Source organism: Oryx dammah, unplaced genomic scaffold (genome assembly GCF_014754425.2).
Source record: "Oryx dammah isolate SB20612 unplaced genomic scaffold, SCBI_Odam_1.1 HiC_scaffold_2, whole genome shotgun sequence".
NCBI lineage: Eukaryota > Metazoa > Chordata > Mammalia > Artiodactyla > Bovidae > Oryx > Oryx dammah.
In genome coordinates, this window is record NW_024070186.1 from 61,243,758 (window position 1) to 61,269,446 (window position 25,689).

Sequence of the window (25,689 nt, forward strand, 5' to 3'; positions counted from 1 at the left end):
GCCTCAGGGGACTTCCCTGGTGGTCCAGTGGTTAAGACTCTGTGCTTCTAATGCATGGGGAGCAAATTTGATTCCTGGCTAGGGAACTAAGATCCCACTGCCGTACTGTGTGGCCAAAAAATAAATTAATTTTAAAAAATGAGCCCAGAATCAACATAACTTGTGCTCTTAAGTCTAGAATCCAAACATACCACTGGCAAACACTCAAATCTATTTCCTGCTTTGCCTCCAGTTGGGATCCATGACAATGACTACAGCCAGAAGTCAAAAGGACCCAGTTCTGGGGTCTAATATTATATGCTGCCTTTCACCTCGACCAACATGGACCAGATGCTATGATCTTCGTTTTCTGAATGTTGAGCTTTAAGCCAACTTTTTCACTCTCCTCTTTCACTTTCATCAAGAGGCTTTTTAGCTCTTCTTCACTTTCTGCCATAAGGGTGGTGTCATCTGCATATCTGAGGTGATTGATATTTCTCCCGGCAATCTTGATTCCAGCTGGTGTTTCTTCCAGTCCAGCGTTTCTCATGATGTACCCTGCATATAAGTTAAATAAGCAGGGGGACAATATACAGCCTTGACGCACTCCTTTTCCTAGTTGGAACCAGTCTGTTGTTCCATGTCCAGTTCTAACTGTTGCTTCCTGACCTGCATACAGATTTCTCAATAGGCAGGTGGTCTGGTATTCCTATCTCTTTCAGAATTTTCCACAGTGTATTGTGATCCACACAGTCAAAGGCTTTGGCATAGTCAATAAAGCAGAAATAGATGTTTTTCTGGAACTCTCTTGCTTTTTCGATGATCCAGTGGATGTTGGCAATTCAATCTCTGGTTCCTCTGCCTTTTCTAAAACCAGCTTGAACATCAGGAAGTTCACGGCTCACATATTGCTGAAGCCTGGCTTGAAGAATTTTGAGCATTACTTTACTAGAGTGTGAGATGAGTGCAATTGTGCGGTAGGTTGAGCATTCTGTGGCATTGCCTTTTTTTGGGATCGGAATGAAAACTGACCTTTTTCAGTCCTGTGGCCCCTGCTGAATTTTCCAAATTTGCTGGCATATTGAGTGCAGCACTTTCACAGCATCATCTTTCAGGATTTGAAATAGCTCCACTGGAATTCCATCACCTCCACTAGCTTTGTTCATAGTGATGCTCTCTAAGGCCCACTTGACTGCACATTCCAGGATGTCTGGCTCTAGATGAGTGATCACACCATCGTGATTATCCGGGTTCCGGGTCATGAAGATCTTTTTTGTACAGTTCTTCTGTGTATTCTTGCCACCTCTTCTTAACATCTTCTGCTTCCATACCATTTCTGTCCTTTATTGAGCCCATCTTTGCATGAAATGTCCCTTGGTATCTCTAATTTTCTTGAAGAGATCTCTAGTCTTTCCCATTCGGTTGTTTTCCTCTATTTCTTTGCATTGATTGCTGAAGAAGGCTTTCTTATCTCTTCTTGATATTCTTTGGAACTCTGCATTCAGATGCTTATATCTTTCCTTTTCTCCTTTGCTTTTCTTCTCTCTTCTTTTCACAGCTATTTGTAAGGCCTCCCCAGACAGCCATTTTGCTATTTTGCATTTCTTTTCCATGGGGATGGTCTTGATCCCTGTCTCCTGTACAATGTCACGAACCTCAGTCCATAGTTCATCAGGCACTCTATCTATCAGATCTAGGCCCTTAAATCTATTTCTCACTTTCACTGTATAATCATAAGGGATTTGATTTAGGTCATATCTGAATGGTCTAGCGGTTTTCCCTACTTTCTTCAATTTAAGTCTGAATTTGGCAATAAGGAGTTCAAGATCTGAGCCACAGTCAGCTCCTGGTCTTGTTTTTGCTGACTGTATAGAGCTTCTCCATTTTTGGCTGCAAAGAATATAATCAATCTGATTTCGGTGTTGACCATCTGGTGATGTCCATGTATAGAGTCTTATCTTGTGTTGTTGGAAGAGGGTGTTTGCTATGACCAGTGCATTTTCTTGGCAAAACTCTATTAGTCTTTGCCCTGCTTCATTCCACAGTCCAAGGCCAAATTTGCCTGTTACTCCAGGTGTTTCTTGACTTCCTACTTTTGCATTCCAGTCCCCTATAATGAAAAGGACATCTTTTTTGGGTGTTAGTTCTAAAAGGTCTTGTAGGTCTTCATAGAACCGTTCAACTTCAGCTTCTTCAGCATTACTGGTTGAGGCATAGACTTGGATTACGGTGATATTGAATGGTTTGCCTTGGAAACGAACAGAGATCATTCTGTCGTTTTTGAGATTGCATCCAAGTACTGCATTTCGGACTCTTTTGTTGACCATGATGGCTACTCCATTTCTTCTGAGGGATTTCTGCCCACAGTAGTAGATATAATGGTCATCTGAGTTAAATTCACCCATTCCACATGTTATCACCTCTCTATCTAAATGCTGGTAGGTGATATAATACAAATCATCTTAGAGACATTTATTGGTAGGTTGTTTTCAGTGGTGTATCGGAGAAAAGGACCCAACTCAAGAGGAAGACGCTGAAGGAAAGCTGGACACGGAGGTGGCTGTAAACTAGAGGTTAGGATATGCACAGGTAGGTCAGGACAGAAAGTGAAAGTGAAGTCACTCAGCTGTGTCCGACTCTTTGTAACCCCATGGACTGTTGCCTGCCAGGTGTTTCCATTCATGGGATTGTCCAGGCAAGAATACTGGAGTGAGTTGCCGTTTCCTTCTCCAGAGGATCTTCCCGACCCAGGGCTTGAACCCGGGTCTCCCGCATTGCAAGGAGACTCTTTACCATCTGAGCTACCAGAAAAAGCTCAGGTCAGAGCAACAGGCAAAACCACCAAAATGCAGGCAGCACAGGCTACCCTCCAGAGTCTGCCCCAGGCAGAAAGGTTTTTCCCTACTTCCCCAGAGGCAGAAGTCAACGACAGCCTTATTCTGCCAGTCAGAGCTTAACTGGAAGGGACAAAAGCCACCAGCCTGCAGCAATGTTCTCTACGCTCAGACCTAACAAGTGTACAACCCAGTCAGGAATACAGCAAACACAACTACCCTAACAGCATCTCCTAGTCCAGTCCTCTTCAAGAGGTTCAGGTTTCCTTGTTGAAAACATCCTACTCCCAATGCCTTTCCAGAGCTTAAAGAGAAAGCATATGAATGAAGCTTAAGGGGTGGCGTCATCCAGCCATCTCATCCTCTGTCGTCCCCTTCTCCTCCTGCCCCCAATCCCTCCCAGCATCAAAGTCTTTTCCAATGAGTCAACTCTTTGCATGAGGTGGCCAAAGTACTGGAGTTTCAGCTTTAGTATCATTCCTTCCAAAGAAATCCCAGGGTTGATCTCCTTCAGAATGGACTGGTTGGATCTCCTTGCAGTCCAAGGGACTCTCAAGAGTCTTCTCCAACACCACAGTTCAAAAGCATCAATTCTTCGGCGCTCAGCCTTCTTCACAATCCAACTCTCACATAAGGGGTGGTGTAAGGAACAAGCCAGAGTGGCAGAGAACATGCAAAGAAATCTCTCAGCAGCTCTTCCAGGCAAAGGCACTGACTGTGCAGCCTCCCAGATGTTTTCCTTTTGAGAGTCAGGTGGCATTATTATTTTCTTACTGAACAGGTATTAAGAAAGCTAAACTTTTCCTTGGTTTATAACCGGCATTCTAGGTGGAATAGCAATGCCCCGAGTCCACACTGAACAGAAAACTGGGGAGAGAGGAAGGGTAGGAGAGGCACCTTGCAATGTATCATACTTGTAAACTGTCTTAATTACCTTAAAAAATTTTTTTTTCCAGAATGGAGGAAGAGGCATGTAAGAATAAAGGCTAAATGAGAAGGATGCAAAAATCTGAGGTGAAGAGGACTCAGAAGTGATAAACATAAACACAAACTGAAAGTTAAAGACAGTTATAGCCAGGAGGAAGGAAAATGAAAGTCAATGTGTTAAGTCATAAATATTGACGAATACAAGTTGAGTCCATATACGCTCTGACCCTTTTTGTAGATGTAAAGCGCTCCACTTCCAGAACTTGAACTTTTATTGGGCAGCCGGAGAGATACGTCTGTATGTTAGGCTCCTTAAATCCTTGAGTCTTATAAACAGCAGAGAAAGGGATATACACTAAAAAATAAAAAAGTAAATAAAATTGTCATAAGAATACAATGATACTAGCATCACTTGCCTGTTACAGGCATCTTTTTTAAGAATCATAATGTGCTACAACAAGAAAACAGCTAGTGAAACTCAGCCCAGTGTTGTGACATCAGCAAGGATGATCAATCACTTGCTGGTTATTTCAAATCTGTGTTCTGCCAAGCAACCATGATAAACTTTCTACTCCTCACTCAGATCATCACTCTTTACCTTCCTGTATCCTGGGATCGCTGGGAGACACATCGTAGTCCACCTCCTCTCCCTCAAAGTGGAGCTCTCGCGTATCCAGGTTTTCTATCAAATTACTCATGTCAGCAGCGATTTTCTGCAGTGCAGAGGTATTTACTCTTGGCTCATTTTTCAATGACATGTTGGCTTGAGACAGGGTAAAAGCAAAGGGGCTGGGAAAGAAGAAAAGAGTTACCAGGCTTACTCTTTTGGTCAAATTTTAAAAGAGAATGAAATAATGCTGTTTGCAGCAACATGGATGGGCCTAGAGATTGTCATACTGAGTGAAGTAAGTCAGACAGAAAAAGGCAGATATCATAAGAGAATCCTTGTATGTGGAATCTAAAAAAAAATGGCACAAATGAACTGATTTACAAAACAGAAATACAGCCACAGACACAGAAAAACTTATTGTTACCAAGGGAGAAAGGGGACAGGGAGGGATAAATTGGGAGATTGGGATTGACATATACACACTACGATACATAAAATAGATAATTAATAACGACCTACTGTATAGCACAGGGAACTCTACTCAATACTCTGTAATGACCTATGTGGGGACTGAATCTGAAAATAAGAGTGGATATATGTATATGTATAACTGATTCACTTTGCTATACAGCAAAAACTAACACATCATTGTAAATCAACTATACTCCAGTAGAAATTTATTTAAAACAAACAAACAAAAAACCCCTAAGCCCTATTCTATTATTTGAATACAGGCTTACATATAGCATATGGAAACAAGTCCACTAGCTCTACATAAGCCCCAACTACCTCAAACAACCTTTAAATTTATTTTCCGGTTTAACATTTAAAGTATTCCCAGCTTGTAATTTAAATTGGAGTGAGATACTTAATTGTATACCAAGTAAGTAAACAAGCAAGAAAAAGAAACACCACACTGAATAAGTGCCAGTATTATCTTGCATCCAATTTTATTAAATGTGGTTAAGTAGGAGAGACTCAAGATAGATGGATTTGGAAATCGTTTTTTCAGTGAAAAGGAATTGATTCTTCACTCTAACAAAAACATGAAAAGAAAGAATATCATCAAAGTAACTAACTGTAAATGTTTTCTACAGAAAATTTAGGGTATTTTACAATAATTTCAATATACAGATTTTAAAAGTATTTTTATGTAGTATAACCTTTCTATCAATACATTTCCCCTATAGGTGATAGACGGCTTCTAGGGTGGCTCAGACAGTAAAGAATTTGCCTGCAATGCAGGAGACCCAGGTTTGCTCCCTGGGTCAGGAAGATCCCCTGGAGAAAAGAATGGCAATCCACTCCACTATTGTTGCCTGGAGAATTTCATGGACAGAGGAGTCTCGAGGTCTACAGTCCATGGGGTCACAAAGAGTCACCCCAAGCAGAGTGTATTCTATTTTTTTGAGATATGAGGTTTGGCCCTGACTTTACGTGAGTTACAGTGATGTACGTGTCCTGGAAGGTAACCGATTAGTGTACCATTTCTGAAAGATACCAGAAATGCAAGAATTATACTTCTCTCTTTTTAAGAAAACTGGTTCTATTTCATTCTGACATTTAATAACACAGGTCGTTGCACATCAGTAGCTAGGGAAGAAGAGTTCATAGAGATTTTATTTTTCATTTAAAATACTGAGATTTCAGCTGTGAGTGCTGTCGTTGGAGTTGGGTGAAAAATCCATATTGGTTGTAATAATCTCTCCAGACCAGACTCAAAAATAGGAGGGCTTCCATATCAGTAACTCCTCCACATATGTGCATTTATTACTGCAAATCACAAACATTTACTGAGTATCCACCACTTACTCATTGTGACATGGAGTGAATATGTAAAGATGAACAAGACTGGTCACCACCTACACACTGTGAGAAGGAGCGAGTGAATATGTAAAGATAAACAAGGCTGGTTCCTGGGAGGAAGGAGTTTCTAATGCAGATGAGAGAAATAAGCTACATGGCCTCAAATCCATCCCTGGCCTCCCCCACAGTCTTGGCCTTGCTGAGAATGGCATGTACTAAGTGGAAGACACTTAGGTGGATTCTCTCCTTCAGGAGCTATCAAGAAGTGTAGGGTGGGGAGCAGAGGAAGGCTCTGTGAGAAATGCTAAGAGAGAGTCTTGGGCAGACTAGGGGAGCCCTTATTGTTACTCAGCAAGTCTCTAAAGCCTATACTGATATGTTTGGTAGAAAGAGAAATTGTATAAAAATACAAAGAAAGGAGTAGAGGAGGGAGGTTCTGATTTGGCCAGATAAATAGACTCAATATGTCTAAATTTGCTCCTCCTTGTTGGCTGTAAGAAGCCTGGAGCCAACTAGTGGCCCACTACTAGCAAAATACAGGACTATCTTTGCCTCTATCACTTCCCTTCAACTTTCCCACTTCTAATTCATGTTATAATAATAGTTGATGTATACTGATTACTTACCATCACCTGGCTTGGTGATAATCTTTTATATACCTTATCATATTTATCATCAATAATAAATCTATGAAGGTTTGTTATTTCCACTTTGAAGAGGACAAGGGTTTGTCATTCTTTCTTTATTGATAAGGAAATATGGAGAAGCATGGAAAGATTACATAATTTGATGATTACTTTGGACAATCTGTCCAAGGTCATATAACCAGTAAGAGATGGAGAAGGAATTTGAAACCAGGTCTCTCTGACCCAAAAGCTGATGTTTTTAACCACAGTCTTTATCTTCTGTATATTTTTTGTAGATATGTAAGTGCCCCTAAAATAGATGGAAGTTTTAGTAAAATCAGTGCCCTTGAGCAAGTCCCTTTAGAAGCTGACTCAAATGTAAAGAAAAATAAATGAATTCCTTTTGCATCCTTCAGCCATTTAAATTCAGGACCTTGGTTTCCTTCTCTATAAATTAAAGAGGTTGAGCCATTTCATCTCCAGGATTCCTTTAACAATAAAACCTTAAGTGTAAATAAAAGATGCTATAAATTGTTCAGTCTCCCTTATAATGTAATCCATTTAACCCTTTTCCCATCCCAAGAAGTTAACTGAAGTAGTTTTTCATATGAATATGAGATGTCAGTGCCTCTGGCCATAATTAAAACATTTAATTCCTTCCCTCTCAATTCAACAGACACCTATTAAATGCCAACAATGAGCCAGGGTTTGCTTTATTTAAAATACAAGGTAATGAAAAACTTAAGAGGAAATGAAACAAGGAAAAACGAGTAAGAAACTCACCATATCATTGCTACTTGTGAATCTGTCAAGACTTTAGGTATTTTCCATTGATTAAATAGTCTAATGGGTAACTTAGTTAACTTTCTCAGCACAGCAAAGGAAAATAAGGGTTGCTTCAAATAACTTTCCTTTTGGACAGTGTTAATGTTAAAAGAATAAATGTTAACGTTAAAATGTTAATGTGTTAATGTTGCTAAAAATGCATGTTGAATTTAAGATACACAGAGAATAATTTACACATTGCAAGCTAATTGTAATAAATAGTACAGAGTTACTGGATCAATCTAACAAAAGATATCATGTTTTAGGTAAGGAAGATAAATGGATATAAATCTGTGAAAAGCTAAAGAGTGAGAAAAGAAACAGAAAGGAATCCTCTTATAATTTATCCTCAAGTATTTACTATGCACGCAGCACCGTTTTAGCACAGTTATGTTATTTAGTACCCACAAAGATCCTACCTGGTACTTATGATTAATCTGAATAATTTGCATTCAAAACCTTGATTATTTAGTTAAATAATCTATCTAAGCTTATTTCAGTCGTGTCAGTGTTGTATTTATAAAACAGATTTGTCTGGCTCTGAAATCTCATGGACTTAGTTATAGAAGTTTGTAATTATTAATTTTATTTTATGGGCTTGAATGTCTATAAATTAGTCATTTATATAAGCCGAACTTCTGTAACAATAGATACTTTCTGCTTTAATCACCACCCCTCTAAGTGATCCTATTGGCTCCACTGTCCTTACAGTTTTGGAAACAACATAACCTGACACTCTCCTCAACTTCGTCTTAGCCTTTATTTTTATGGTTTGTAATATTTTACAAGATTCCACGAAAATTCAGCTGACCCAAAGGCTTTGTAGGTTTGTTCAGGCTTTTTTGAAGATCTTACCATTTAATAATGGAAAAAGAACCAAATTATTTGTCCATCACTGCCTTCACTTGAATGCATGGTTGCTTTGTGTTGAGTTTTTGTCCAACAATTGTACTGCTGGTTTTATTCTTGAATATCAAACGGCAAGGCCACTGACACTCCTATGTTGTCAAATCATAATTTATTGTCCCGTATTTTCTTTCATCTGAAATAATCTACAACGGTGGGTGAGCAGTTGTCACAGTTATAGCCTATTTTAACCAGCAACAGGATAAAGCCTTCAGTGTGTACACTTGAGATAATGTAATTTATTTTGTTACCTCCTTATAAATATACTGCAAGATCATTATCTCTTTTGGTACCAAGTAGAGATGGAGCCCATAGAATGATAACAGCAGCTGTGTTTTATTTCTATTTGCGTCTGTATCCGGGAAGTAAATGGTTTTGCTTTTTTTTTTCTTTCTGGTTTTAAATACTAGAATTAAACATCTTTTCAGGGAACGTTTAATTATAATTACCTACACTTATCTAACAGTGAAATCAGAGAAATTTATTAGAGTTTTCTGATCTTTAATTTTCAACATGATCGGGAAGCAGAACATCAAAGAGAACAGATATTTTCCCTACCAGATTCATGCATAAATATTGCCTTAGCTAAACTACAAGAATAATAATATTAACTACACCTATTAATGTTAAAATAAATATTAACATTAGCTAATATTGGCTGAATACGTACTATATGCCAGGCACTATACAAAAAGATTAATTGTATGCCCTCAGTGACTCCTCACAACAACCTTAGGAACCGAGTCCCATTGTCACTCCCACTTTTAAGATGAGAGGTGGGCAATTTGTCCAGGGGCACCTGGGTAGAAGTGATAGAGTTGAACTTGAACTTGCTTGGTCTGACTCCAAAGTCCAGCTCCTTAACCAGCCAGAAGTGGAACTGGGGAATGGCAGGATGGATGGACACTTGTACTCCTTACTTTGCACACTCTTAGAATAAGACAATGAAAAAAGGCATCATAATAATAATAATAATAAAAAAATCTCAACTTCTGTTTCATGAAGATGATGGTGATTTACTTCCTGCTTCTCTTTCTAATTTAGAAAGTTGTCCCCATTTTTTTTTCAATATGTGATGTTTGCTTACCAAGGGAAATAAATCACAACAGATGACTATGAAGTGAATTATAATTAGATCATTTAAAACCAAACGGAGTCATGGGAATTTCTTGTCTTCCCATTTTTCATTTTGATGAAATTAATTGGTAGGTTCCCCGTTAATTGGGAAGGTCCATAACCTGGAGAAGGAGATGGCAACCCACTCCAGTGTTCTTGCCTGGAGAATCCCAGGGACGAGGGAGTCTGGTGGGCTGTCGTCTATGGGGTTGCACAGAGTCGGACACGACTGACGTGACTTAGCAGCAGCATAACCTCCCCAAACATATATACAGCAAAGATTTGTACAAAATGATTTGATGCTCTTTGGAAGGAATGATGCTAAAGCTGAAACTCCAGGACTTTGGCCACCTCATGCAAAGAGTTGACTCATTGGAAAAGACTCTGATGCTGGGAGGGATTGGGGGCAGGAGAAGGGGACGACAGAGGATGAGATGGTTGGATGGCATCACTGACTCGATGGATCTGAGTCTGAGTGAACTCCGGGAGTTGGTGATGGACAGGGAGGCCTGGCGTGCTGCGATTCATGGGGTCGCAAAGAGTCGGACACAACTGAGCAACTGAACTGACTGAACTGAAATGCAAAAATCATAAATGTGTTTTCAAGTACTAAATTCAGTCTCTGGTGACATAGTAAGCCTTGGATAAAAATTTTTTGAGTTTAGCTGACTTTGAATAAAGTAAATGGTATTATCATATTTTACATTCCAATTTATATATTTTGAGAAAATAACATCGAAAAAAACCCTAACTCAATGTTTACGTAGATCTTTGAATTTTTTTGAGAACATCGGTTACACAAATATCACTGGAGGGTTTTTTGAACCTTGAACAGATAATTAAATGTCAGTGGTGTAGGGAATAGGTCAGATGACCTAAGTTCATTCTTCCCTTACTATCAGTGTGATCTGGGCAACTAACAGCCTCCGTGGGTTCTCCTCTGTAAAATGCAAACAGGACAGACTTGCTATTACTTACATGGTTCCCAGAGACGGAAGTTTATTTCCCAAACACTATCCTCCTTTTGAGCTTCGTATCTAATCTGGTCTTGAAGCCTCCAGAGCCCAAAAATCTCTCACTTAGTCATCCTTCTTTCTTGGTTTTATACCAAGAGTTTTCATTTTGATGAAATTAAATGGCAGATCCATACTACATAATCCCCCCCCCAAACATTTTACACAGTAAGGATTTGTACAAAATGATTTGATGCTCCCTGAAATGCAAAAATCATAAATGTGTTTTCAAGTACTAAACTCAAATTCCAGTGACACCATAGTAAGCCTTGGATAAATATCTGGCCTAACACTGACTGCTTTTCTCCCTTGAGGTATCAAGATTGGAGACGACGGTGCCAAAACATCTCACTCCCTGTGTCCACAGAACAGGAATTGGAAACCATGTTCTCTTTTCTTTTTCCCTAGCTAAAAACAAAAATGAATCTACAATTACAAAGCAAGTTTTAGCAGGAAAATAATTTCTCAGTTCCCATGATTTTTCCCTAAATCCTTTGACCTCTTTGATGGCCTCTGTTCTCTGCCTCAGGCTGTCTCAGTCATTTCTTTTGACACGTTCTAGGATTAAATATTACCCTCTTTGCAGTGATAACAGCTTTTTCTAGTTCATCTCTGCCATATCTTTGAGTTCAAATAGATATTTCATTTCCAGAGGCAAATACAAGTGTTAAGAGAAACCAATGTCTATTTCAAATATGAGTGGATAGGAAAATATTATCTGTTATATATTGAGCACCTATTCTGAGCCAAGGGCTTTCCTGGTGGCTCAGTGGTAAAGAACCCATCTGTGGATGCCAAAGACACAGGTTTCATTCCTAGGTTGGGAAGAGGCCATGGGGAAGGAAAAGACAACCCACACTAGTATTCTTGCCTGAGAAATCCCATGACAGGAGAGTCTGGTGGGCTACAGTCCATGGGGTCACAAAAGAGTGGGATACAGCTTAGTATCTAAATAACAACAACTGTAAGCCACGCACTAAAGGCACATTACATGAATCACTTGTCCTTAAAAAAATCTCACTTAGAATCAGACATGGAGCCACAGCAGCTTACTGAGGGTGCACAGATGTGAATGGTAGGGGTGGCCCCCTGGCCTCTGCCACTAGCTCACCACCACTCTTACTTCTTCTCCTAATGCCACCAGTCACCTTGACTTCCTCCTGGCTAAGGGCAGGGCTTCCACACAGCCTCCATCGTGCAACCCAGCAGGAGTTATCATAGCTCCAGCATTCTGGCTCCACCTACCACTGGCTAGACTGACAGAAGGCCTGCTTCATTCTGAGGCTTCTGAGGAGCTACAGTACCAGGGGCTGGAACCCGGCTTCCTCGGGATTTGTGCATGTGTGCTGGGGCAGGCAGGGAGAGGGGGCAAAGCGGGGATGGGGGGCCAAGCCACAGAATCTGTGAGAATGGAAGATGTACTCCTCTCCCCTCTCTTCGCCTGACTGTGCTGAGCACACTGCTACCAAACAGCCAATGTGGAAACTCCTATGCAACCAAACCCCTGGTTGACTTTTGTGAAGCTGTGACCAGCCAAGGAATGTACCACCTTCGACACGTTGCTGCCTCTCTTCTCCTTCCCTCTCCCTCTTGCTGCTCTCGGGTTCTATTATCCAGGAAACTTTGGTTCAGATAGTGTTAGAACCAGCGTGAACCACTGAACCATCTTCTCTCTTGCAGAAATTCCTTTTACGCTGAAGTTAAAGGTGATAATAAAAAGTAACCTCGAATGGTGCTTACCATGTGCCAGGCAGTGATACAGGCGTTTTGCATGAACTAATTCAATCTACCCTCACAACAGCCCTATGGAGACGGTTCTATTCTAACATCCTTTTATATAGACAAGGAAACTGAGGACACAGACAGCTTAACTGACTTGCTCAGGGTCACACAGCAATCTGATGGGAGTCAGCTGCCTGGTTTGCTCTATCTTTGCCTTACTAACCTGGACTTTAATACTCAGTTTCCTCATGTAAAAACTGAAATTAACAAGCAACTCTGTATTCAGGACTTTACAGCAAGTACATTATTATAAGGAAAACTCCTCTTTCAGCACCACTAAATGTCAGAGAGAAGAACACATTCTATGGAACCCCAACCAGGAAATTAAAACCTAGCCCAAATGCAAAGGGTATTCAGGTGATGATTCTGAGCCAATATCTAAATAGGATTTGTTCCTGCCTCTATAAGTCACAATGCACATATCAACATTTGTACTGAAGAGAAAACGTAAGAGGGGCCCTCCTGACTCCAAAGTTTGTTATCAAGCTTATTAGATATGATGAGTGAGAGACTTGGTACAGCCAATAAACTGACTTAAATCCAGTAAGGATCCCAAAGGAAACATTCTTTTTTATAAAAAGAAAGGTAACTAACATTGCTATAAACTGTGGTCTGACTTCCAAAAATAATATCCTTCAATGTTAAATGAATACTCAAGTTTTTATGGTCAAGAATAGAATATGCATGCATTGTGATGGGTCTTCAGGAGAGGAAGCTAACTGCACATAAATTTATAGAAACATACTCCATTCTGGCTGATAAATTATGTTAAATGATATTAACATAAACATTTTTCTTACAAAGGGAGATTAAGAACACCAATGATTCAGTGGGTGAGCAACAGATGAACAAGATAAACATTTTTCCACGGTAGAGTTAATCTCTATTAAAATCACTTTAAGAAAAAATTTCTTTCACTGGCTCAGAAAGGTAAACATTTTTTTTTTAATGAGCACAATGTTGTTTTTGATGATACATGTTGACCAAAAAACTATAGATATTAACTCAAGAGTTTTCATATAATCATTCATTCTATTTTTGTTGCTTCTTTTTCTTAAAACTGTTCTGTGCATCTTATGATGGCAGTGCTGTTTAACTGACGAAACTATATTCTTACATATAGACTTGATCATTAAAATTCTGTCCAGCTGTCTAAAACTCTACGATTCCTTTTTTTCACTTCCCTCCAAAGAATTGGCAAACAACCTCCATTAGTGTGAGTCAGCACAGAAAGCATTTTTACTGATAACCCATGAATTTCACCCATGAAAAGAATGAAGTTGGTGAACACACATGTATAAACTCCTCTAGACATTCTACAGCGCTAATGAGCTCTCAGACTTTTGTCTTGACTAATGGTAAACACAGCAAACTCTCAATTTTTTAATCATCTATATACTTACAAAAATATTTGTTGAGACAATTTGTTGAGACAGCAGAGTACCGTGGAAAGTATGTGATTTTTGAGTCAAATAGCTTGAATTCTAATTCTCCTTAGGCTGAAAAACAAGGTATTCATGGCTCTTTGAAGTTTCCATTGCCTAAAGTGGAGGTAATACTACTAAAGTAAGGAATTACAAGAATTAAATAACGTGAGTAGCTCAGAGCTCAGGCCATAGTAAATGCTGAAACAATGTTAGTTCCTTCTATGCCCTTAGCTATTCTAAGAGCTACAAGTCTTCTGTCCAAACTCCATATATCAATACTAGAACTCAGTTCCCTCATTAGTAAAGGAATTAGCAGCCAGAGTTGTATTCTGGGGATGGTCTATTTGTTTCCTACTAAGAATAACAAAGAAAATACTACAGTTGTCTGAAAACAAAATGGCTTAAGCTAACGCAGGTGCCCATTTCCCACTACAAACATGGAACTGCTGAATAAACTGCAGATCAATTTTTAAAAATACTCAAAGATAAAAACAGAGACAGCAGCACCAAAACAATAAAGAGAAAAAGCTTCCAGTTTCCGACAGTGAAGAAACAAAGTCAGATGGGTATACGGGAACTGAGGCTGAAGAGGCCCAAAGGGTTTGGATCATAGATAAGGGGTCTGAGATTACTTTTCTGTCCCCGTGTGACTGTAAGGAGACATGATCCTAGGACTACGGGAGGCAGGGACCTAGAAGTGAGAACCCTACAAAAATGTAGCGCCTCAAAGGGCTGCACAATCTGTTTAAATGAGACCAGAAGAAGCACACTCAGCAGTTCTGGAAAGGAGCCGCATGAAACTGTGGAAACTACAAAATAAGACATTTCACATAAAAATTATTCAGGATCACAAGTTCTAGCTTTTAGTAATACAGGTGTAGCTCTATTAGGTCAGCCATCCCACAGAAGATAACTCTAAATTCTGGACAAAATGTAAAACATAAGTGACTAAAAAACAACTGAAAGCAAGCAGAAACTGGAAAGCGATCAACATAGGGAAGAAACTGAAGGCGCTATTTTTGTCCAAGGACACACCTAATTCATGCCAAGCGGGATGACTAAAACTCAGAAAGAAAATCCATAATTGTACTGGCTCTAAGAACCAGGAAACAGTTTTAATGGCAGTCACAACAGTTTAAAAGTAAACTGGGAAACTGGAAAGGAGAGCCACACAAAGGGAGCATCCAGTTCTGCTTAGGCCAACCCTTGAATCATGTATGCAAGCGTACACGCCAAAGAACTCAGCGACGATGAGCCACAACGACTTCAGTAGAGATTTCTGCTACTCCTCACCACAGGAAATACAGAGTGTGAAGCATGACTCCAACCCAGTTAACCGCCTCCGAAAACAAACAAACTCTTTGCAAAGAACATAACTAAATCCAGAGTCTATAATATAATCAATTACAATATCATCTAAACTTATTTGACAAAGAAGAAACAGGAAAATGTGATCCATTCTGAGGAGAAAAGTACATCAATGGAGGCCCATCCTGAGATGTAGAAATTAACTGACAATGATTTTAAGGCAAATATCATAACACGCACTAGGATGTCAAGGAAAATGTGTTTTCGATGAATGAACAAGTAGAAAATCTCCGCAAAAAAAGAAAGCCCAGTGGATGGGCTTAACATCAAAATGGCAATGACAGAAAGACTCAGTGAACTTGAAGACTGAGTCATCAAAATTATTCAAAGTGAAGAACAGACAAGGTGGTAGAAAGATTTCTAAAAAATGAACAGAGCCTGAGTGACCTATACGATGATACCAAAAGATCTAACAATTATGTAATTTGAGTCCCGGGAGGTCAGGCTAGAGAGAAAATGAGACACACACACAAAAGTTTGAAATAATGACTAAAAAAATTTATCAAATTTTAGAAAAGACAGAGAATGGATAGTTGGGTTATATTTTAAATAAGATATCAACATATATAGCAGAGAAAATAAATGTTATCAGCACAAAGTTTGGTGAAAAACAAGTCAGCTTACAGTTTGTATTTAGAATTAAAAAACAAAACAATCCTGTATGTTGTCTATTAACATAAATGTATGTAGAAGGATCGGAGAAGGCAATGGCACCCCACTCCAGTACTCTTGCCTGGAAAATCCCATGGACAGAGGAGCCTGGTGGGCTGCAGTCTGTGGGGTCTCAAAGAGTCGGACACGACTGAGCGACTTCACTTTCACTTTTCACTTTCATGCATTGGAGAAGGAAATGGCAACCCACTCCAGTGTTCTTGCCTGGAGAATCCCAGGGACGGGGGAGCCTGGTGGGCTGCCGTCTATGGGGTCGCACAGAGTTGGACATGACTGAAGTGACTTAGCAGCAGTAGCAGCAGCATGTAGAAGTATGATGTAAAAAGCAATCAAGTAAATAACTATATGACAACTTTAGAAGCATGGTTACCTTTATGAAGAAAGTGTGGGTATCCTCTAACTATTTGAATAATCAGAGGTATAAAGAGGACTTAATGTATCAGTGACATTTTCTTTCAATCTGAATATTATAGGTATATAGGGTTTTTCCCCTAAATATTCCTATTTTAAAATACTTCATTTAAAGCAAACAATTGGAAAAAATAACTGCCAAATGTGACACTTGACTAATATCCTTAATTCAATTATAGTTAATGACTTTTGCATTCCTTACAAACAAATAAAATTCATTCTTCTTTCTAAATTCAGCCAGTAGGTGTGACCCACTAACAGGGCAATGTGCAAGATATTTTAAACTGCTTCACCCTCTGGAAAGCATATTTGTAGACTTCAACCTGATTTCCCTTAGAGTCAACAGTTATCATCTACAGTTCTTGGTCATGCTTGAGGATTAATTAAAAAAACAGTAAAAATATGAAGTTAAATAGGCCCATATGGAACTGAAAGTAAACTTGACCTCTTTTGAGACAACTAAACTAACTCTCAAAACAGGGCCTTGATGATCCATGGCTCTTGTCTATAAAGTTGGGGTGTCCACTATTAACGGTAGTGATGTTCCGGTAAGGGAAAAAGTCATCAAAACTGAAGTTCTATTTGAGTTTTTCTTTCTGGAGGAGCTATTAAAATTGCTTCGATTAAACTTTTAAAACAAGAAAGCTTTGATAAATTCATTTGAAAATTTCCCCTCCTTAGCACTGGGTATCTAAATTAGGAAGTTCCTTCCTTTACTGTAGGAATCCAAGCTTTAAAATACAGTGAAACTCGTTTCACAAATTCTTCAAAAATATACAAGCACAGGTAATAATAATTATTAAAATTACGACCAACAGCCTTCTCCTTCTTTTAACACATTCTTCTAGACTTGATCTCACTTGAACTCCAGAGCCTAGACAGGAGGCATTACTGTCATCTCCACAACCGAGGTGAATGAGCTGAGACTCTGTGCCTGGTCTCTCAGTTATAGTGTCCATGGGACAGGGCTTAAAATATGAGTCTCAGTGAAATAACAGAGAACAGATATTTCAGACTGAAAAAAGATACAGAGGAGCCTTCCTACTAGGGAAACACCTGAGTCCCTGGCCCAGTTACCATCTGGATTCTAGCTGAGATGCAGCATAGTAGAGTCAAATGAACACCTGAATTTGACTGTCCATGCCACCACTTATAAGCTGTGTGAACCTATGTGAGTAACTTATCTTCTTTGTGCTTTAATTTCTCAATCTATAAAGTGGGGAGAGTAGTAATGCCTACCACATTGGATTGTTGTGAGGATTACGTCAGTCAACATGTAGCTCAGCTGGTGAAGAGTCTGCCTGCAGTGTGGGAGACCTGGGTTTGATCTTCCCTGGGTTGGGAAGATCCTCCGATAAAGGGAACAGCTACCCACTCCAGTATGTTGACCTGGAGAATTCCATGGACTGTATAGTCCATGGGGTTGCAAAGAGTAGGACATGACTGAGTGACTTTTACTTTCACTTTTTTCATAAAATACTAAAAATAATATCTGGACCAAATTTGTGCCAGATACTTGCGAGCTGTTGTTATTAAAAACTGACCTTACTTTTTTTTACATAAAACAAGGTGAATAATGAAGTCAAGAACTGAGGAAACAATCTTTGGACTGATGAAACCAGTGGATACAAACCCTGGTCAGTGACTTCTAGTACACATGAGAATCTAGTAGTTCTAGTAATTACCATTCTAGTAATGGTAATCATTTGGGTTCACATCCTTTGATGCACTGAGAAGAAGACAGAAGCTCAAGATCCCACAGAGAAAGCAGAAGCAAGACTGGAAGTGAGGCCTCTTTCATGATCCACATGCTAACACAAGTCTGTTTCTGGGCCAGATTCATTCCATATAATGCATCTGTGAACCATGTCCAAATGTGTAAGGAGTACGACCAGACAGGCAGAATAAGTTGCTATTGTCTCAGCTGCAGGCAGACTCTGTTCAGTACATGTGAACTGACTGCCAGCTTCACATGGAAAGAACTAGTTTGGTCTTTGCTCAAGAAATAGCTGCTCTTATGAATGTCACTAAGGGACAGAGCTACTCTAATGACACCTAATTCTGCAACATCCCTGAGAAGCACATGGATTGCATTAATGCTAACAAGAAATGGCAGGCAAAGATAGGCTGCCAAACCTCAGTGAATTGGAGAGAGTCAGTGTGTGCCAGCCAGACTGGCAAGCCATCTTGCTTTCCAGGCGTGCCTCTTTGTGGGTTTCTCAAGTGACTCAGGATGATATAATTCACTCAACGTGTATTTATGGAGCAACCACAATATGCTAAGCACCATGATGGGTGCTGGGGAAACAAAATGACTTCCCAAAATTTACTTCACTCTGAAAAGCACACTCTCATTACCCTCCACCTCACCTGTGTATTTACCTCCTTCCCTGTTAAAACCCCAGAATAATGCCCTTCCTTCCATATCTGCTATCTCCCACCTGTGCTTCTTTCCAACCCTCCTCTCATCACTCAATTAATCAATTCCCTTATCAACCTCTCTTGCCTCCTGTTTTTTTCCTATTGCTGTTTAAAATATTCGCAAGCACCTCAATTACATATGTGTTCCACTCAACGTCTCTCGCTGTGACTTGAGTCAAGTCTTTGAAGGATTTCTGTTTCCCTGCTCAGCTAGACTGAACCACACGTTTCATGCTCTCTGACGTCTCAGCCTTCCAACAGGCTGCTCCCTCTGGAGTCTGCCTTACTCCAATTTCCTTCTTTGTCTAATTAACTCTTGTCACTCATTCTTTGTCCCGGGTGCCACCTCCTTCAGGACACCTCCCTGTCCTTGCAGCCTGGTTCAGATGACTCTCCTCGGTGCTCTCTTCCACTTTGCCTTTGTCTCCATTTTTATCTCACTTAACCTTTCTGTTGCTTGACGCCCTCCCGAAGAGTCTCCTCTTGGCCTTCACGTTCCCACACTCTTCTAGTTTTCTTTCTCTGTCTTCAGCCACTGAGAGGTAATCTTCTTGGAGGCTGTTCTTCTTCTGCTCAACTTTTACATGTTGGTAGTATTCAGGGTCCCATGATATTCCTTTCAGATTTTCCTCACCTCTCAGGGGTGGTTTCCTTCATGGCAATTCTTGGTGACAATACATACTCCTGTTTCCTTTCTTTGGTGTTTTCATGGGTCTCAGGTGATACCACCGTTGAACACATTCCTTCCCACTGGCCCTCTGTCTCCCCTGGAAGACTGGGAGCTCCCTGAACAAGGAGCCATCTCTGTATTCCCAGACACTGGTGTCTACTGGGCTTGTGGTAACTCTTTCCAGCCATATCCTTTTTCCTAAGCTTCAGATATATATACCCAACTACCTGTGAATGTCCCACTTGGGTGACCTTGATATTCTCCAAATAGAACCATCATCTTCCAAATCCCAAAACATTTCCTTGTTCTGGGTTTCCTTCCTGAATGAACTGGGAACACCATCTACCCAGCTGCATAAACCAAATCCCGGAATTCATCTGCAGCCATACTCTTTCCCTAACTCACTATATCCAAACAATAAGTCCTGTTAAATTCTAAATATATCTTCAATCTAACCACTATAATCTCCATAATCATGACAGGTTTCAGGAAATGAAAAAAAGTACAGTGTAGTTGGGCATAGGGTTAAGTGCAGGTGATGCTAAGGTATTTAGATTTTATCTCAAAGTCCTCATCCGCCACCTCTCACTTCCCACTCTTGATGCTGGAGTCCTGGAGCTAAAAAGTATTCAGTGACAATAATTTTGAGCTATTCCAAATGGGATTTTTGTAGGATAAGCAACATTATTTTCAATTGGTTATCTTTTTTACGCCCCAGCTAACCAATGTGGTTTCCCAAATAAAAAAGATACTGGGCTAAATAGAATACTGGGGCTGCTCTCTTTATAAAGTTACTGTAGACAATAACGATTTCCAGATAAGTCTCAGGGACATAAAGTAGTGCCTTCATGGAACCATCAGAGCTCAGTTCTGCCACCTTTGAGAAACAATGCAGTATTTAAGGTAAACAAGTTAAACTGGATGCGTATGAGGGTGAGAGTTAGGGGAAAGAAGGATAGGAGAGATGAGAAACAGGCTGGATCTAATGACTTACAGGCACAGCTGACAGATGATCAATTCATCATTAAAATAGCACTAATATAAAGTTAATAAAAAGCCATAGAGTAATCAGGAAGTACCTTAAGTTAGTAATTTCCAAGAGTACCTTGTTATCCCACCTATATCTGCCCCAAACTATAAGCATTAACCAAATTTGTTAAAGGTATGGTAATATGGAGGTGGGGTGGACACACACAGTAGAAAGAGCAAAGAAAAATGTACTAGTAAAAATTTACAAAAACAACACTGTGAATATATTGAAAACTTCTGAATTGTACACTTTAAATAAGTGAAAATTATGGCTTGTAAATTATCTCCCTAAGAAGCTGTTTTTAATAAAATCTGCCAAGACAGAAATAATAAGTAGAGTTGTAAAAATCAATCAACACATAGCTACACTCAAAGAAAGAACAAGTAATTTTCCTTGATCCTACAGAATAACCAACAACAAAAGTCATTTTTATATTTCTTGTAACAAAAATAGGCAAACTACTACTTATAACCAAAAAAAAAAAAAAAAGGTGAAAAGACATTGTCAAAACACTTAAAGAAAGCAATCTGTCAATTTCTACTTTGAATATTGCTTTACTTTCACTGTTTTCAGTACCAGAAGACTCTGCTCAGTGAGATTATTATGTTTTCGCAAACACAATAATCACATCCGGAAGTTTCTGCCAAACTAGTATCTATGAAATTATAATATGTATCATAAAGAGCACTATTACAAGCTCAGAAAAGGCATGCAAGTTTCAATGACTAGAGAAACAATTCGGTAAAGAAAAGACAAATTCTCAGTGATCATTTCCTTTTCAACACGGGTTTGAAAGAAAGGTACAAAAGATAGATGAAAAGTGGCAACACTCAGCTCCTTGTAAGCACACTTGCTGGGTACTTTTGGGAAAGAGGCAGGGTGTAATGTTTTTAGTCTCTCTCAGAAAAACAAGTTCGTTCATGCAAAGACAGAGTCCTTTTGAAATCATCTCAGAAGGTAGATACCACGCATGGCTGAGTCTCTTTGTTGTGCACCTGAAATTGTCACAACTTTGTTAATCAGCGATACTCCAATACAAAACAAAAAGTTTAAAAATTAATAAAATACAATAAAAGGTAGATACCAAAGTGGAAGGTAGGTGTATGCTCAGAATATGATCCAGTGGAATAGAAATTAACTATGCCTATCCTCTGATCTCAGTTTCAGCTGATCAAGCAAAACAGTCCAGATGATATAAAACAAAACAAAAACCTACCCTTCAATTTTTATCCTCAGAGATAACTTGCTCAAACCCAAGGAACCAAACGTAACTCACTTTGGGTTTTAAGTTAAAACATGTTGAATCCACTGTGACTCAGCACACAGGTGTCACTTAAAGGTGCCTGAAGACAGACTAGCTTTAATATGGTATACAAGAGACAGCCAATGAATCAGGCACAGAATTAGGCAGGAAGAGCACTGGCCTCAGAGTCAAAGTTTTAGATCTAATCTCAACTCTGGGAACTCTTCAAAAACTGAATTCAATATCTGTTGAAAGGAAAGAGTTGCTTTTGAATTTTTACACACCTACATACCAGGCATATAGTAGATGCTCAACAAATGTCTTCTGAATTATCACTATAGATAGCTAACGTTGAGTAAGCACTAAGTACTTCATATGCATTACATCATTTAATCATTACAGTAATCCTATAAAGTAGATTTTCATATTACTTGCATATCACAAATTCAGAAATTGAAGTTTAGAGCGATTAGTAATGTGCCCATGTGACTCAGCTGCTGAGTGTCAGAAAGAGGACTGCAGGGCCCAAAGCTGTTAATCAATGTGCATTTATGCACTACTGCCTCTCTGAACTCGGCTGGGCATTGGCCAAAGTAATCATAGTCATCAATGAACATATGAGGCTCCTCCGATTTAATGTTTGTTTTATTGCTTGCTTTTTGCCACCACCTGTCTTCCTAGGAGCATTAACCTTGGGATCCTAGTTACTCAAAACCCGGTCCGCTGAATGTAAACATCACCCTGAAACTTGCTGGAAATGCAGAATCTTAGCCATATCCCAGAAGCAGAATCTGTGTTTTAACAAGACACCCAGTGATTCAGAGAGACCTCAGTTTGACAGGCACTGATTTAGACTAGCTCCAAAATGATGTTAATACATGTTATGACAGGAGGAAAGTAGGCCTGAGAAGGAAAATACAATAGAAATGTTATAGTCAGTGAGAACAAAACCAGCTTGCTACAGCTGTGTCAGGACCTTTATTCACCTCAATAATGGCACACGGATATTTATAAAGGACCTAGAAAAATTGACTTAGCAGCAGCAACAGCAGCAAATGCCTAGGGAATTGATGAGACAACAGCTGAATCTATAGGGAGTATACCTGTAGTCTCCCACCCTCTTCAAATCACCAAACCTGTGTTTTTAGAAGAACATATCATGTGGCAAATAAAAATACACAGTCTTCGGCAAATACTGAATCTCTCATCAGGCTAAGGGCAGAGCTGTGCTATGGACTGATAAAACTCAAGACCTGGATGAGAGATATTACCACTCGATCACAATCCAAGAGTCAGTTCTTAACAAGGTAACTTTATCCTTTTGAATATTAACACATTTTTTTAAGCACAACACTAAAGTCAACTTAAATTTGAGTTTAAAAATCTTGATTTAAATTTGAGCTATTTCATACCCAAAGCAATCTATAGATTCAATGCAATCCCTATCAAGCTACCAATGGTATTTTTCACAGAGCTAGAACAAATAATTTCACAATTTGTATGGAAATACAAAAAACCTTGAATAGCCAAAGCAATCTTGAGAAAAAAGAATGGAACTGGAGGAATCAACCTGCCTGACTTCAGGCTCTACTACAAAGCCACAGTCATCAAGACAGTATGGTACTGGCACAAAGACAGAAATATAGATCAATGGAACAAAATAGAAAGCCCAGAGATAAATCCACACACCTAAGGACACCTTATCTTTGACAAAGGAGGCAAGAATATACAATGGATTAAAGCCAATCTCTTTAACAAGGGGTGCTGGGAAAACTGGTCAACCACTTGTAAAAGAATGAAACTAGAGCACTTTCTAACACCACACACAAAAATAAACTCAAAATGGATTAAAGATCTAAACATAAGACCAGAAACTATAAAACTCTTAGAGGAGAACATAGGCAAAACACTCTCCAACATAAATCACAGCAGGACCCTCTATGACCCACCTCCCAGAATATTGGAAATAAAAGCAAAAATAAACAAATGGGACCTAATTAAAAGCTTCTGCACAACAAAAGAAACTATAAGCAAGGTGAAAAGACAGGCTTCGGAATGGGAGAAAATAATAGCAAATGAAGCAACTGACAAACAACTAATCTCAAAAATATGCAAGCAACTCCTACAGCTCAATCCCAGAAAAATAAACAACCCAATCAAAAAAATGGGCCAAAGAACTAAATAGACATTTCTCCAAAGAAGACATACAGATGGCTAACAAACACATGAAAAGATGCTCAACATCACTCATTATCAGAGAAATGCAAATCAAAACCACAATGAGGTACCATTTCATGCCAGTCAGAATGGCTGTGATCCAAAAGTCTACAAGCAATAAATGCTGGGGAGGGTGTGGAGAAAAGGGAACCCTCTTACACTGTTGGTGGGAATGCAAACTAGTACAGCCACTATGGAGAACAGTGTGGAGATTCCTTAAAAAACTGGAAATAGAACTGCCTTATGACCCAGCAATCCCACTGCTGGGCATACACACGGAGGAAACCAGAATTGAAAGAGACACGTATACCCCAATGTTCATCGCAGTACTGTTTATAATAGCCAGGACATGGAAGCAACCTAGATGTCCACGAGCAGACGAATGGATAAGAAAGCTGTGGTACATATACACAATGGAGTATTACTCAGCCATTAAAAAGAATACATTTGAATCAGTTCTAATGAGGTGGATGAAACTGGAGCCGATTATACAGAGTGAAGTAAGCCAGAAAGAAAAACACCAATACAGTATACTAATGCATATATCTGGAATTTAGAAAGATGGTATAATAACCCTGTATGAGAGAGAGCAAAAGAGACACCGATGTATAGAACAGTCTTTTGGACTCTGTGGGAGAGGGAGAGGGTAGGATGATTTGGGAGAATGGCATTGAAAGATGTATAATATTACATATGAAACGAATCGCCATGGTACGGGGAGGGAGGAGGGAGGAGGGTTCAGGATGGGGAACACGTGTATACCTGTGGCGGATTCATGTTGATGTATGGCAAAACCAATACAATATTGTAAAGTAATTAGCCTCCAATTAAAATAAATAAATTTAAATTTTAAAAAAATTTTAAATAAATAAACTTGAGCTATTTCAATATGGCTTATGGCTTTCTTTTCAAAACACACACCTATATTTCTAGACAGAAAGTAGCCTATATTTTTGGCCAAAAAGTATAAGACAGCAACTCTTCTCTCACGAGAGATATGCGTTGTGTTGTGCTGAGTCAGAATCTAAACAAGCATCTGAAGGAGCTAATTTTTACTCACTATTTCTTACTCACTTAAACAGAGTTATAAAACCCCAGTAGCTCCACATAACTAAAAGTCACACACATGACTAAAAGTTATTTTAGTAGGAAGTGAGATATACAGGTCACTTTTGTCTTTATTTCCACTTTTAAAACAAAAAAAAATACAGTCCTTTCCTAGTCGCAATTCTATGCCTCCTGGCACTAAATGTGCCCCACACAGGTGGAAATCCATTCTCTTCTTCAGTTCTATGCTCTCAGCCATTTGAAATCTATTAGACAGTTTCTTTTCTTTCAAACTTTCAACTATATATTCTTGACAATTTCTACTTCCTCCTGTCTTCATCTAGGGAGAACTAGAACAATCAGAATGGATTTCTTGCTAAGTAACCATCCAGATATCTCCTGGAAGGCTTGCTTTCACCACAGTGCATCTGAAAAAAGAAATGCTTTTAGTACTCAACCCACTTAAATTCTGTTACCATCAAGAATTGTCCTCTGAATTCAGAGATTCTATACAAACTCCATCAAATAAGTCAGGGTTTTACAATAAAGACAAAGAGAGGATTTGGGCATGCTCAAAGTTAGAGAGCAAGCAGGAAGCAGAGCAAAGTTTAGAGCAGTGCAGCCCTAAGGATTCTGATTCAGAGTTGAGTTCAGAAACTACAGAAACAGGAAGACATGTATTAACACCAAGAAGCATTGACGGCGTAACCCACAGGCCTGAGTCAGTCAATGATGGGGTGTGTAGAGGCCTGAGGGGTC

At 39.2% G+C, this 25,689-nt stretch overlaps 1 protein-coding gene across 4 annotated transcripts in view; it reads right to left on the reverse strand.

The window, feature by feature from the left end:
* Positions 1–25,689, reverse strand: part of PLD1 (phospholipase D1) — a 231,167-nt gene that overhangs the window by 129,012 nt on the left and 76,466 nt on the right. For all 4 annotated transcript variants that reach the window (XM_040248810.1, XM_040248789.1, XM_040248799.1 and 1 more), the window contains exons 2-3: positions 4,339–4,529; positions 3,968–4,095 (exon numbers count right to left, since the gene is read on the reverse strand). In XM_040248810.1, coding sequence (XP_040104744.1) covers positions 3,968–4,095; positions 4,339–4,498 — 288 coding nt within the window. In that variant the 5' untranslated portion in view covers positions 4,499–4,529. The remainder of the gene's footprint in view (positions 1–3,967; positions 4,096–4,338; positions 4,530–25,689) is intronic.